Source organism: Ranitomeya variabilis, chromosome 4, assembly GCF_051348905.1.
Source record: "Ranitomeya variabilis isolate aRanVar5 chromosome 4, aRanVar5.hap1, whole genome shotgun sequence".
NCBI classification, from domain to species: Eukaryota; Metazoa; Chordata; class Amphibia; order Anura; family Dendrobatidae; genus Ranitomeya; species Ranitomeya variabilis.
In genome coordinates this window covers 661,816,519-661,831,351 of record NC_135235.1, presented here as the reverse complement: position 1 = coordinate 661,831,351, position 14,833 = coordinate 661,816,519, and the positions used below count along the sequence as shown (strand labels likewise).

The window sequence follows — 14,833 nt, the reverse complement described above, 5'->3', positions numbered from 1 at the left end:
GAATGTCTATAGTGAGATTTATTAATGTGTGTCTCCATAACCAGGATTACACAGTAGTGAAGAAGACCTCTAGTGAGCGCTGTCAGGCCCCTGTGTCTGAGGGATGGGGAAGAACCCTGAGCCCAATCACTGAGCCTCCACCTCACCTCCTGATACATGAGGCCATCAATGACCAGAAAATCTTAGAACTCATGTACGAGATGATTGAGCTGCTGACTGGAGAGGTGACACTGCTGGGAATGCTGGGACATTATACAGTAACGCTATGAAGGGATCCGGGTATGACTTTGTCATTGTATGTGTCAGGTTCCTATAAGGTGTGAGGATGTCACCGTCTACTTCTCCATGGAGGAATGGGAGTATTTAGAAGAACACAAAGATCTGTACAAGGACGTCATGATGGAGGTTCTCCAGATCCTCACATCACCAGGTAATAGACAGGACTGAGTTCACTCGACCGTTAATTACTGTATATACTCGAGTATAAGCCGACCCCCCCCAATTTTGCAACAAAAAACTGGGAAAACTTAATTACTCAAGTATAAGCCTAGGGTGGAAAATGCAGCAGCTACCGGTAAATGTCAAAAGTAAAAATAGATACCAATAAAAGTAAAATTGATTGAGACATCAGTAGGTTAAATGTTTTTGAATATCCATATTGAATCAGGAGCCCCATATAATGCTCCTTACAGTTCATGATGCTCCATATTAAAATATGCCCCATGTAATGCTCCATACAGTTCATGATGGGCCCCATAAGATGCTCCATATTAAAATATGCCCCATATAATGCTGCACAAATGCTGTTTATGGCTCCATATGAAATGTGCCACATTTAATGCTCCATACAGTTCATTATGGCCCCATAAGATGCTCCATATAACAATGTGCCACATATAATGCTCCGTACAGTTTATTATGTGTTATGACCCCAATGGCGAGGGTCTCAGAGGAACGTGGAAGTCTGCAGAATACAAAAATCCAGCTCATAGGGCAGTGGTAACTGGGTTGACCATATATCTACTCCTAACGCCAACACTAGAAGTAGCCGGGGATCATTCCTACGTTGATTCTAGATGACACGCGCCAGCCGGAGAATCTAGCTACCCCTAGTAGAGGAAAACAAAGACCTTTCTTGCCTCCAGAGAAGGGGACCCCAAAGCTGGATAGAAGCCCCCCACAAATAATGACGGTGAGGTAAGAGGAAATGACAGACACAGAAATGAACCAGGTTTAGCACAGAGAGGCCCGCTTACTGATAGCAGAATAAAGAAAGGTAACTTATATGGTCAACAAAAACCCTATCAAAATCCACACTGGAAATTCAAGAACCCCCGAACCGTCTAACGGTCCGGGGGGAGAACACCAGCCCCCCTAGAGCTTCCAGCAAAGGTCAGGATATAGTTTTGGAACAAGCTGGACAAAAATACAAAACCAAAACAAATAGCAAAAAGCAAAAGGCAGACTTAGCTGATATAACTGGAACCAGGATCAGTAGACAAGAGCACAGCAGACTAGCTCTGATAACTACGTTGCCAGGCATTGAACTGAAGGTCCAGGGAGCTTAAATAGCAACACCCCTAACTAACGACCCAGGTGCGGATAAAAGGAATGACAGAAAAACCAGAGTCAAAAAACTAGTAACCACTAGAGGGAGCAAAAAGCAAATTCACAACAGTACCCCCCCCTTAGTGAGGGGTCACCGAACCCTCACCACGACCACCAGGGCGATCAGGATGAGCGGCATGAAAGGCACGAACTAAATCGGCCGCATGAACATCAGAGGCGACCACCCAGGAATTATCCTCCTGACCATAGCCCTTCCACTTGACCAGGTACTGAAGCCTCCGCCTGGAGAGGCGAGAATCCAAGATCTTCTCCACCACGTACTCCAACTCGCCCTCAACCAACACCGGAGCAGGAGGCTCAGCAGAAGGAACTACAGGCACAATGTACCGCCGCAACAAGGACCTATGAAATACATTGTGAATAGCAAACGACACAGGAAGATCCAGACGAAAAGATACAGGATTAAGGATTTCCAATATCTTGTAAGGCCCAATAAAACGAGGTTTAAATTTGGGAGAGGAGACCTTCATAGGAACAAAGCGGGAAGAAAGCCATACCAAATCCCCAACGCGTAGTCGGGGACCCACACCGCGGCGGCGGTTGGCAAAGCGCTGAGCCTTCTCCTGTGACAACTTCAAGTTGTCCACCACATGATTCCAGATCTGCTGCAACCTATCCACCACAGAATCCACCCCAGGACAGTCAGAAGGCTCCACATGACCCGAAGAAAAGCGAGGATGGAAACCAGAGTTGCAGAAAAAAGGTGAAACCAAGGTGGCGGAACTAGCCCGATTATTAAGGGCAAACTCAGCCAACGGCAAGAATGTCACCCAATCGTCCTGATCAGCAGAGACAAAACACCTCAAATAAGCCTCCAAAGTCTGATTGGTTCGCTCCGTCTGTCCATTAGTCTGAGGATGGAAAGCAGACGAAAACGACAAATCAATGCCCATCCTACTACAAAAGGATCGCCAGAACCTGGAAACGAACTGGGATCCTCTGTCTGACACAATATTCTCAGGGATGCCGTGCAAACGAACCACGTTCTGGAAAAACACAGGAACCAGATCGGAAGAGGAAGGCAGCTTAGGCAAAGGAACCAAATGGACCATCTTGGAGAAGCGATCACATATCACCCAGATAACGGACATGCCCTGAGATAGCGGAAGATCAGAAATGAAATCCATGGAGATATGTGTCCAAGGTCTCTTCGGGACAGGCAAGGGCAAGAGCAAACCGCTGGCACGAGAACAGCAAGGCTTAGCTCGAGCACAAGTCCCACAGGACTGCACAAATGACCGCACATCCTTTGACAAGGAAGGCCACCAAAAGGACCTGGCCACCAGATCTCTGGTGCCAAAAATTCCCGGGTGACCTGCCAACACCGAGGAATGAACCTCGGAAATGACTGTGCTGGTCCACTTATCCGGGACAAACAGTCTGTCAGGTGGACAAGACTCAGGCCTATCAGCCTGAAATCTCTGCAACACACGTCGCAGATCCGGAGAAATAGCTGACAAGATAACTCCATCTTTAAGAATACCAACAGGATCAGCGACTCCAGGAGCATCAGGCACAAAGCTCCTAGAAAGAGCATCGGCCTTCACATTCTTTGAACCAGGTAAATACGAGACAACAAAATCAAAGCGGGAGAAAAACAATGACCAGCGGGCCTGTCTCGGATTAAGGCGTTTAGCAGACTCGAGATACATCAGATTTTTGTGATCAGTCAAGACCACCACACGATGCTTAGCACCCTCGAGCCAATGACGCCACTCCTCAAATGCCCATTTCATGGCCAACAACTCCCGATTGCCCACATCATAATTTCGCTCGGCAGGCGAAAACTTCCTAGAGAAAAAGGCACAAGGTTTCATAACAGAGCAACCAGGGCCTCTCTGCGACAAAACGGCCCCTGCCCCAATCTCCGAAGCATCCACCTCAACCTGAAAGGGAAGTGAGACGTCAGGCTGGCACAAAACAGGCGCCGAAGTAAACCGGCGTTTCAACTCCTGGAAAGCCTCCACGGCAGCAGGAGCCCAGTTAGCTACATCGGAGCCCTTCTTGGTCATATCCGTCAAAGGTTTCACAATGCTAGAAAAATTAGCGATAAAACGACGGTAGAAGTTAGCGAAGCCCAAGAACTTCTGAAGACTCTTAACTGACGAGGGCTGAGTCCAATCAAGAATAGCTCGGACCTTGACTGGGTCCATCTCCACAGCAGAAGGGGAAAAAATGAACCCCAAAAAGGGAACCTTCTGTACACCAAAGAGACACTTTGAGCCCTTGACAAACAAAGAATTTTCACGCAAAATTTTAAAGACCAACCTGACCTGCTCCACATGCGAATCCCAATTATCAGAAAAAACCAAAATATCATCCAGATAAACAATCAAAAATTTATCCAGATACTTCCGGAAAATGTCATGCATAAAGGACTGAAAAACTGAAGGCGCATTGGAGAGCCCAAAAGGCATCACCAAGTACTCAAAATGACCTTCGGGCGTATTGAATGCGGTTTTCCATTCATCACCTTGCTTAATGCGCACAAGGTTGTACGCACCACGAAGGTCTATCTTGGTGAACCACTTGGCACCCTTAATCCGGGCAAACAAGTCAGACAACAGCGGTAAAGGATACTGAAATTTGACAGTGATCTTATTTAAAAGCCGATAATCAATACAAGGTCTCAAAGATCCGTCCTTTTTTGCCACAAAAAAGAATCCCGCACCAAGAGGGGAAGAAGACGGACGAATATGTCCTTTCTCCAGAGACTCCTTGATATATGAACGCATAGCGGTATGTTCAGGTACCGACAGATTAAACAGTCTTCCCTTAGGAAATTTACTGCCTGGGATCAAATCTATAGCACAGTCACAGTCCCTATGAGGAGGCAGTGCACTGGACTCAGACTCACTGAAGACGTCCTGATAATCAGACAAATACTCCGGAACTTCCGAAGGCGTAGAAGAAGCAATAGACACAGGCAGGGAATCCTCATGAATACCACGACAGCCCCAACTTGAGACTGACATAGCCTTCCAGTCCAGGACTGGATTATGGGTCTGTAACCATGGCAGCCCTAAAACAACCAAATCATGCATTTTATGTAAAACCAGGAAACGTATCACCTCGCGGTGTTCAGGAGTCATGCACATGGTAACCTGTGTCCAATACTGCGGTTTATTTGCTGCCAATGGTGTAGCATCAATACCCCTAAGAGGAATAGGATTTTCTAATGGTTCAAGAGTAAAACCACAGCGCTTAGCAAATGAGAGATCCATGAGACTCAGGGCAGCACCTGAATCTACAAACGCCATGACAGGATAAGATGACAGTGAGCAAATCAAAGTTACAGACAGAATAAATTTAGGTTGCAAATTACCAACGGTGACAGGACTAACAACCTTAGCTATACGTTTAGAGCATGCTGAGATAACATGTGTAGAATCACCACAGTAGTAGCACAAGCCATTCCGGCGTCTATGAATTTTCCGCTCATTTCTAGTCAGGATTCTATCACATTGCATTAAATCAGGTGTCTGTTCAGACAACACCATGAGGGAATTTGCGGTTTTGCGCTCCCGCAACCGCCGGTCAATTTGAATAGCCAGTGCCATAGTATCATTCAGACCTGTGGGAATGGGAAAACCCACCATAACATTCTTAATGGCTTCAGAAAGGCCATTTCTAAAATTAGCGGCCAGTGCACACTCGTTCCAAAGTGTCAGCACGGACCATTTCCGAAATTTTTGGCAATACACTTCAGCCTCGTCCTGCCCCTGAGACATAGCCAGCAAGGCCTTTTCTGCCTGAATCTCAAGATTGGGTTCCTCATAAAGTAAACCGAGCGCCAGAAAAAACGCATCAAGATCAGCCAATGCCGGATCTCCTGGCGCCAGCGAAAAAGCCCAATCCTGAGGGTCGCCCCGTAAGAACGAAATAACAATTTTTACTTGCTGAGCAGAATCTCCAGATGAACAGGGTCTCAGGGACAAAAACAATTTACAATTATTCACGAAATTCCTAAACTTAAACCTGTCTCCGGAAAACAGTTCAGGAATCGGTATTTTAGGTTCTGACCTAGGATTTCTGATAACATAGTCTTGTATGCCCTGCACACGAGTAGCCAGCTGGTCCACACTTGTAATCAAGGTCTGGACATTCATGTCTGCAGCAAGCATAGCCACTCTGAGGTAAAGGGGAAGAAGGAAAAAAAAAAAACTCAGAATCTTCTTTCTTATAATCCCTCTTCTGCAATGCATTAAACATTTAATACTGGCCTGGCAAACTGTTATGACCCCAATGGCGAGGGTCTCAGAGGAACGTGGAAGTCTGCAGAATACAAAAATCCAGCTCATAGGGCAGTGGTAACTGGGTTGACCATATATCTACTCCTAACGCCAACACTAGAAGTAGCCGGGGATCATTCCTACGTTGATTCTAGATGACACGCGCCAGCCGGAGAATCTAGCTACCCCTAGTAGAGGAAAACAAAGACCTTTCTTGCCTCCAGAGAAGGGGACCCCAAAGCTGGATAGAAGCCCCCCACAAATAATGACGGTGAGGTAAGAGGAAATGACAGACACAGAAATGAACCAGGTTTAGCACAGAGAGGCCCGCTTACTGATAGCAGAATAAAGAAAGGTAACTTATATGGTCAACAAAAACCCTATCAAAATCCACACTGGAAATTCAAGAACCCCCGAACCGTCTAACGGTCCGGGGGGAGAACACCAGCCCCCCTAGAGCTTCCAGCAAAGGTCAGGATATAGTTTTGGAACAAGCTGGACAAAAATACAAAACCAAAACAAATAGCAAAAAGCAAAAGGCAGACTTAGCTGATATAACTGGAACCAGGATCAGTAGACAAGAGCACAGCAGACTAGCTCTGATAACTACGTTGCCAGGCATTGAACTGAAGGTCCAGGGAGCTTAAATAGCAACACCCCTAACTAACGACCCAGGTGCGGATAAAAGGAATGACAGAAAAACCAGAGTCAAAAAACTAGTAACCACTAGAGGGAGCAAAAAGCAAATTCACAACAATTATGGCCCCATAAGATGCTCCATATAATAATGATGCTGCAATAAAAAAAAAAATGACATACTCACCTCTCGTCACTGCCCGCTGCTCCCCAGCGTTCCGTCTCTCCGCACTGACTGTTCAGGCAGAGGGCGGCGCGCACACTAATACGCCATCGCGCCCTATGACCTGAACAGTCACTGCAGAGGATGCAGAAGACGAGCGGCGATGGAACGAGGAAAGGTGAATATGAAATACTCACCTGCTCCAGGGGCGGTCCCTGGCAGCTTCTCCCGGACAGATGGTCTCCACGAGCCGGCAGCTTCTTCCTCTGTTCAGCGGTCACTGGTACCGCTCATTACAGTAATGAATATGCGGCTCCACCCCTATGGGAGTGGAGTCCATATTCATTACTTTAATGAGCGGTACCATGTGACCGCTGAACAGGGGAAGAAGCTGCCGGAAACCATGGGACATGCAGGGACCGCGCCAGGAGCGTCGTCGCTCCCCCTCACCCGCCGACCCCCCCCCCCCCCGTCGACCATGACTTGAGTATAAGCCGAGAGGGGCACTTTCAGCCCATTTTTTATGGGCTGAAAATCTCGGCTTATACTTGAGTATATACGGTATCTGTATGTAAAGAGTGAATTTAGTCCCCGTATGTGTTTCCTCCAGTTCTATACAGTAAGAGGACAACACCAGAGAGATGTCCCCATCCTCTTCTTCCTCAGGACTGTAAACAAGAAAATCCCGATGTTCCCCAGAATTATCAGGTAGGTGGAGAGAAGGTGTCATGAGATTTCCCCTATGATGTGTAGATGGCTGTGAAGGTCTTGTGCTCAGTCTTGTTTTAGCCACCAATATTATACATTTTATATTTGTGTAATGAGAACGGTGGAGATGACAGGATTAGGATATATGCACACGTCAGGAATCTTTGCAGAATTTTCCTGACCCAAACTGGACTTTTTCCGCAGGAAATCTGCATGCGTTTTATCGTGTTTTTTGCTAGTTTTTTTGCGGACTTTTCGCGTTTTTTTTTTTTCGGAGCTTCCCCAATGCAATATATAGTGGCAAAAATGTGAATAATCCACAAAATTAATGAACATGCTGTGTTTTTTACCGCAATGCGTTTTTTTTTTTCAAGGAAAAAAACGCAACATGTGCACAAAAATTGCGGATTGCATTCTATTAATAGGATGCTTAATGGATGCGTTTGTTCCGCTTTTTTTTATAGCGAAAAAACGCAAAAAATCTGGAACATGTGCACAAAGCTTTACAGCTTATCACAGATGTGCCTTTTTCAACATTTGTTTCAGGATGAAGATCTGACCCATCTTAATGTTATAGAGACTTGTGTTATTGGTGATGAGTGTTGTAAAGAGGAGATTACTACATATGACTACCCAGGTGAGTAGTAACCATTGAATGCAGAGAACTCACAAATTCATCTTTCAAATTGAAGACATTTTTCATGATTTCAGGATCTTCACTAGCTACCGTATTTTTCGGACTATAAGACGCAACGGACTATAAGACACACCCCAAATTTTCAGAAGTAAAATGGGGAAAAAATTTATGCGACAAATGGGGGTCCGTCTTACAGTCCTGAAATCAGCTTACCCTGGGGAGATCAGCAGCGCTGGTGGAGCGGAATCACAGGGGGTATTTGGTGGTCCGGCGATGCTATAATCTAGACTGGTGCGGCAGGTTCAGTGGTGCGGGGGCTTTGCTGACATTTTATGAAAGCTCGGAGCCCCCGCACATCCATTGCGAATGCGCAGATTGAGATTTTGGCAGCGAGTTCTCGTCTCCCGAGATCTCAGGATGAGATCTCAATCTGTGCATGCGTCGCCTCCGGCAGCCATTTTCCCGGATGCCACAGCATCGAGGCAATGGAAGTGCACGGGCTCTGGGCTTTCGCAAAATGTTGCCGGAGCCCCCCGCACCAACGAGCCTGCCGCATTGGGATGGGAGTGAGATCATCTCCCTGCATTGTCAGACCACAAGAAGAATCGCCTGACTCCTGCTGCCACCTTGCTAATTGTAAGTATGGTATTTCCGTCTATAAGATGCACCCCCATTTTCCCAAAAACATGGTTTTATAGTCCGAAAAATACGGTAATCCTGAAATTTGAGTAGTAGTTTGGTTTTGTTAAAGCCGATTCAACAGATGACTGTAAAAGAGGTACCTTTAAAATATTAAAAAAGTAAAATGTGTTTTAGTTTTCTGTCTTTCAACTGGTACAAAAATATATAAACCTTAGGAAAAGTTTCAGATCTACTAGGAATATTGATTCCAATAAGGTAATAGGTGGGAAATAGCTTCTTAGTTGCACCTTTCTGTTATTTAGCAGTTCATCCTCAGAGCCATCACACAGTAACATTAGTCCACTTTGTACTGTAGTCAGGGGCCCAAGTTTACCAGTGGAAAAAAGGACCCATGCTCATCAAATTAATGTCCCTGCAAGGTTGATAAATTTCATCTCCTTGACAATGAAAGGGTTGGCTGGATTTCTTTTTTTGTGCAACATCATGCTTTCGGTGGGTGATATCACATTAGAATGTGAGCAGATCTCATTGATAACCAAGTCCCTGGATGGCTGTAGCCTTATGTATATCTTAAAAAGGGGGCCTTAAAAAGGTTATCAAGTACCCTGACTCAATTACTGTTTTTACTACAAATTCCAAAGGAAAATGCCCCAAACATCCCCATATACTTTTTTCTGATGAGTTTTATATTATTTTGTATCTTTTTTGCTTTGCTTTGTTTCCTGTGCACTGACAGCTCTGTTGTCACAGCCATTACCTAATCTTCATAATCCTTTGCTCTGTTTTTACTACATTTCCCATCAGCCCTTATGCTGGGCTACAAGCCAGCAGTGAGCACAAACTATGGGTACTGTCACACAGTGGCACTTTGATCGCTATGACGGTACGATCCGTGACGTTCCAGCGATATCCATACGATATCGCTGTGTCTGACACGCAGCAGCGATCAGGGACCCTGCTGAGAATCGTACGTCGTAGCAGATCGTTTGGAACTTTATTTCGTCGCTGGATCTCCCGCTGTCATCGCTGGATCGTTGTGTGTGACAGCAATCCAGCGATGCGTTCGCTTGTAACCAGGGTAAACATCGGGTTACTAAGCGCAGGGCCGCGCTTAGTAACCCGATGTTTACCCTGGTTACCAGCGTAAAAGTAAAAAAAAAAAAACGTACATACTCACATTCCGGTGTCCGCCAGGTCCCTCGCAGTCTGCTTCCCGCTCTGACTGACTGCCGGCCGGAAAGTGAGAGCAGAGCACAGCGGTGACGTCGCCGCTGTGATCTGCTTTGACTTTACGGCAGCACTCAGTCAGAGCGGGAAGCAGACTGTGAGGGACCTGGCGGACACCGGAATGTGAGTATGTACGGCTTGTTTTTTTTACTTTTACGCTGGTAACCAAGGTAAACATCGGGTTACTAAGCGCAGCCCTGCGCTTAGTAACCCGATGTTTACCCTGGTTACCCGGGACCTCGGCATCGTTGGTCGCTGGAGAGCGGTCTGTGTGACAGCTCCCCAGCGACCACACAACGACTTTCCAACGATCACGGCCAGGTCGTATCGCTGGTCGTGATCGTTGGAAAGTTGCAGAGTGTGACAGTACCCTAAATCAGCACTGTGTCCTGTACAGGACACACTTACAGGAAATGGGAGTAACGCACAAAGCACCAGAACAGCAGCCCTGCAAAAAAATTATCCCCTACTCCCTCTTACCAACGGATGGATGGAGGGAGATGTGAATGTATTCGTACTATAGATTGTATACAACAACGTGTATATACATTACCAGGATAAACAGCACTGTGTGTACATGTATATACACCCTGCTGTAGAAATAGATACAAGGTGTTGTATTTGCACCAGCATGCATAGGAGCAGTGTGAGCTCCACTGAATGAAGCCATACCTACCCGTTAGTTTCCAGAGCCCCGAACTGAGCTAGATTTTGACGTGACTTCACAGGAAGCCAGGAGATTCTCAGCCAGATGTGACCTCAAGAGCAGCTCATTTTTGAGTTGTACCTCGAAGATGGCTTCATGGTGGTAAGAACCAAAAGAGAAGAATAGGGAAAGCAGGCAAATGATTGGATGTAACTGTACTAATTAAATCTATACAGTATATGTATCTGACCACTATTCAGTGACTGAGAGTGTACCAGCTTGTGCATGCACCACAATGTAATATTTCTATGAATAATAATTGGTAATAATTTATGATCGACAAGGTTCCTTTCACCTACCTGAAAATTAAACATGAAAGTTGTTTTGGGGAAGGAGGTCAAGCTAACCTTCTGAACTTTGTGATAATCCAGCCCTGAGCTTGGTTCAAAAGCATTGCTTTTTCATTACAATAATAATCTGTGTTAAAGTGCATAGAGCTGTCAATGAGAGTGTAAGATAAACAGCTACTAATAATGTAATTTAACAATAATAAAATGTAAAATGAAAAAAATTAAAATAAAAACCAGCCACTTCATTTATTCCCTATGGGATTTCGATCAGCCTTTCTTGGCAGCCCCATAGATAATGAATGGAGCAGCTGTCGGGGATCTGACCTACTGCAATATTTTAAGTAAAAAATTTAAAAAAATCCTCGGTTCGCTGATGGATGCAGGTCACAGCGGTTGGACTCGTACTGATCAATAAGTTTTCACCTATCCTTTGGATAGATAACTTGTTCTGACTGGACAACTGTTTTAATAAAGCTTGTCTTTTTGGCAGATGACTGTTACAGGAAGTCAAAAGGACATCAGATGTCTTCAGATTTCAAATCAGAAGTTGCCAATCTAAAACAACATACATATAAAGAGCATGGTGTTATTCCAGATGTACCCTCAACTCTTCACTGCAAAGATATATTGTCTGAACATTTTAAACCGGTCCTTTATGTTAAGGAAGCAAAAGCTTACAATAGGGCTGATAATCCTCAAAGTGCCTACATTGGAACAAAACCATATTCATGTTTAGAATGCGGGAAAAGTTTTAATCGGAAATCATATCTTCTTAGACATCAAAGAATTCACACAGGGGAGAAGCCATATTCATGCCCAAAATGTGAGAAACATTTTCATTATAAATCATCTATTATAAGGCATCAGCTAATTCACACAGGGGAGAAACCATTTTCATGTTCAGAACGTGAGAAATGTTGTAACTCTATTGCAAATCTTTTTAAGCATGAAAGAATTCATTCAAGGCTCAAGCCTTTTTCATGTTCAGAATGTGATAAATGTTTTAATGATAAATTAGATCTTGTTACACATCAGAGAACTCACACAGGGGAAAAAACATATTCGTGCCCAAAATGTGAGAAATGCTTTCATAATAAGTCAACTTGTATAAGTCATCAGAGAATTCACTCAGAGAAAAGGCCATTTTCATGTTCAGAATGTGGAAAATGTTTTAGACACAAAAATAACCTCATCACACATCAGAGAATTCACACAGGTGAAAAGCCATTTTTATGTTCAGAATGTGGAAAATGTTTTAGCACTCAATCTTCTCTTATTTATCATCAAGCAAATCACACAGGAAAAAAGAAATTTACTTGCTTAGAATGTGGAACTTCTTTTCTCCACAAATCAAAACTTGTTCTACATCAGAGAAGTCATTCAGGGGATAAACCATATTCATGTTCAGAATGTGGGAAATGTTTTGCATATGAATCAAGTCTTGCTACACATAAGAGAAATCACACAGGGGAGAAACCATTTATATGTTCACAATGTGGTAAGTCTTTTATAAACAAATATAAACTCAATGCTCATCAGGCAATTCACACTGGTGAAAAGCCGTTTTTATGTTCAGAATGTGGGAAATGTTTTAGCATTAAATCCTCTCTCATTTCTCATCAGAGATATCACACAGGGAAAAAGAAACATACCTGTTTAGAATGTGGTATTTCATTTCACAAGAAATCGTCACTTGTTAGACATCAGAGAATCCACACAGGGGAGAAGCCATATTCATGTCCAGAATGTGGTAAATGTTTTGCACATAACTCAAGTCTTCTTGACCATAAGAGAAGTCACACAGGGGAGAAGCCATTTTTATGTTCACAATGTGGTAAATGTTTTGGACATAAATCAAGTCTTGTTACACATAAGAGGAGTCACACAGGGGAGAAGCCATTTTCATGTTCACAATGTGGAAAACGTTTCAGTGTTAAAGGAAATCTTGTTGCACATCAGAAAAGTCACAAAGGGGTCAAGTTACTTTCAGAATATGAGAAACACAGCATTATTTCAAATATCGTGCAACAGGGAGTTAAAACAAATAAGCCATTTTCATGTTCAGAATGTGGGAAACATTATAGCACTAAATCCTATTTTGTTAAACATCAGAAATCCCACTCTATGGAGAAGCCATTTTCATAATCAGAGTGTGGAAATTGTTTTAACATAAAATCAGTTAAACAGTTGTGCGCAAAAGTTTAGATACCCCAGCAGAATTTTTGCTTTCTTGGCCTTTTTTCATAGAATATGAATGATAACACCAAAACCTTTTCTCCACTCATGGTTAGTGGTCGGGTGAAGCCATTTATTGTCAAACTACTATGTTTTCTCTTTTTAAATCATAATAACAACCCTAAACATCCAAATGACCCTGATCAAAAGTTCACATACCCTGGTGATTTTGGCCTGATAACATTCACAGACGTTGACACAAATGGGTTTGAATGGCTGCTAAAAGTAACCTAGTTTCTCAGAGCATGCTTGGGTGGTCTCCGAGTATTTCAGCGTGCTCGGAGATTTAGTTTATGTTGACGCAGCTGCATGATTTGCGGCTGCTAGACAGCTTGAATACATGTGGGGATTACCTAACAAACAGGCAATTCCCACATGTATTCAAGCTGTCTGCGTGTCCATAAAAGCTGAGTGAGTTTCTGGTATCCAGACAGATTCTTGCATCTTTCATCCAGCCACTGACATTTCTGGATTGTGAGTCATGGGGAAAGCAAAAGAATTGTCAACGGATCTATGGGAAAAGGTAGTTGAACTGTATAAAATAAAGGAAAGGGATACAAAAAGATATCCAAGGAATTGATAATGCCAGTCAGCAGCGTTCAAACTGTGATTAACAAATGGAAAATCAGGAGCTCTGTAAAAATAAAACCACGGTGAAGTAGACTAACAAAATTGCATCCCGAACAATTTTCCTGGCAGTTGTGGATGAAATAGAAAAACCCACAAATAACATCAGCTGAAATACTGGACTCTCTGAAAACTAGCGGTGTGGCTGCTTCAAGATGCACAATAAGGAGGCACTTGAAGAAAATGGGCTGCATGGTCGAGTTACCAGAAGAAAGCCATTACTGGGCAACTGCCACAAAGTATCTCGCCTACAATACGCAAAACAGCACAGAGACAAGCCTCAAAACTTCTGTAAGAAGGTAATTTGAAGTGATGAGGCAAAAAATTGAACTTTTTGGCCACAGCCATAAACGTTATATTTGGAGAGAGGTCAACATGGCCTATGATGAAAGGAACACCATTTCTACTGTAAAGCACGGAGGTGGATCGCTGATGTTTTGGGATGTGTGAGCTACAAAGGCACAGGAAACTTGGTCAAAGTTGAAGGAAAGATGAATGCAGCATGTTATCAGCAAATACTGATGATTTCAAAAGAGAAAATACAGTAGTTTGACAATAAATGGCTTCACCCAACCACTAACCATGAGTGCAGAAAAAGTTTTGGTGTTATCATTCATATTCTCTGAAAAAAGGTCAAGAAAGCAAAAATTCTGCTGAGGTATGTAAACTTTTGAGCACAACTGTACATCAGAGAAGTCACAAAGTGGAAAAACAACTTTCATGTTCAGAATGTGGAAAATATTTTGCAGATGAATCAATTCTTTTATGCAGAAGATAATTCAGAAACAGAAACAAAGTAAAGTCACATGTCAAACATAAGAAAGAGTTGGTCTTGAAAATTTGATTCACTGCTGATATATAATACTGATGGCAATGCAGATTTTAAAAAGTCAGTGTTTTTCCTGAATGAAAATTAGACAATTTTTTATACACTCATGAGAACTTCGCTTTACCAGTAGTGGCTAATCCAAAACATTTATTTTATGGTATTTACTTTATTTGTTTCTGTCTTTGTTTTTGTTTCAATATAGTAAACTGAGCAGAGCCAGTTTCAAGGAATTCATCAGAATCCATAATTTGTTATTCTCAATTAAAATACTT

The 14,833-nt window shown here is 43.4% G+C and overlaps 1 protein-coding gene across 2 annotated transcripts in view; it reads left to right on the top strand.

Annotated features, from left to right (window-relative positions):
- Nucleotides 1-14,267, top strand: part of LOC143767512 (uncharacterized) — a 127,020-nt gene extending 112,753 nt beyond the window's left edge. For both annotated transcript variants that reach the window (XM_077255910.1, XM_077255909.1), the window contains 5 exons: nucleotides 45-224; nucleotides 307-430; nucleotides 7,271-7,368; nucleotides 7,915-8,005; nucleotides 11,361-14,267. In XM_077255910.1, coding sequence (XP_077112025.1) covers nucleotides 45-224; nucleotides 307-430; nucleotides 7,271-7,368; nucleotides 7,915-8,005; nucleotides 11,361-13,015 — 2,148 coding nt within the window. In that variant the 3' untranslated portion in view covers nucleotides 13,016-14,267. The remainder of the gene's footprint in view (nucleotides 1-44; nucleotides 225-306; nucleotides 431-7,270; nucleotides 7,369-7,914; nucleotides 8,006-11,360) is intronic.
- Nucleotides 14,268-14,833: the final 566 nt, after the last annotated feature.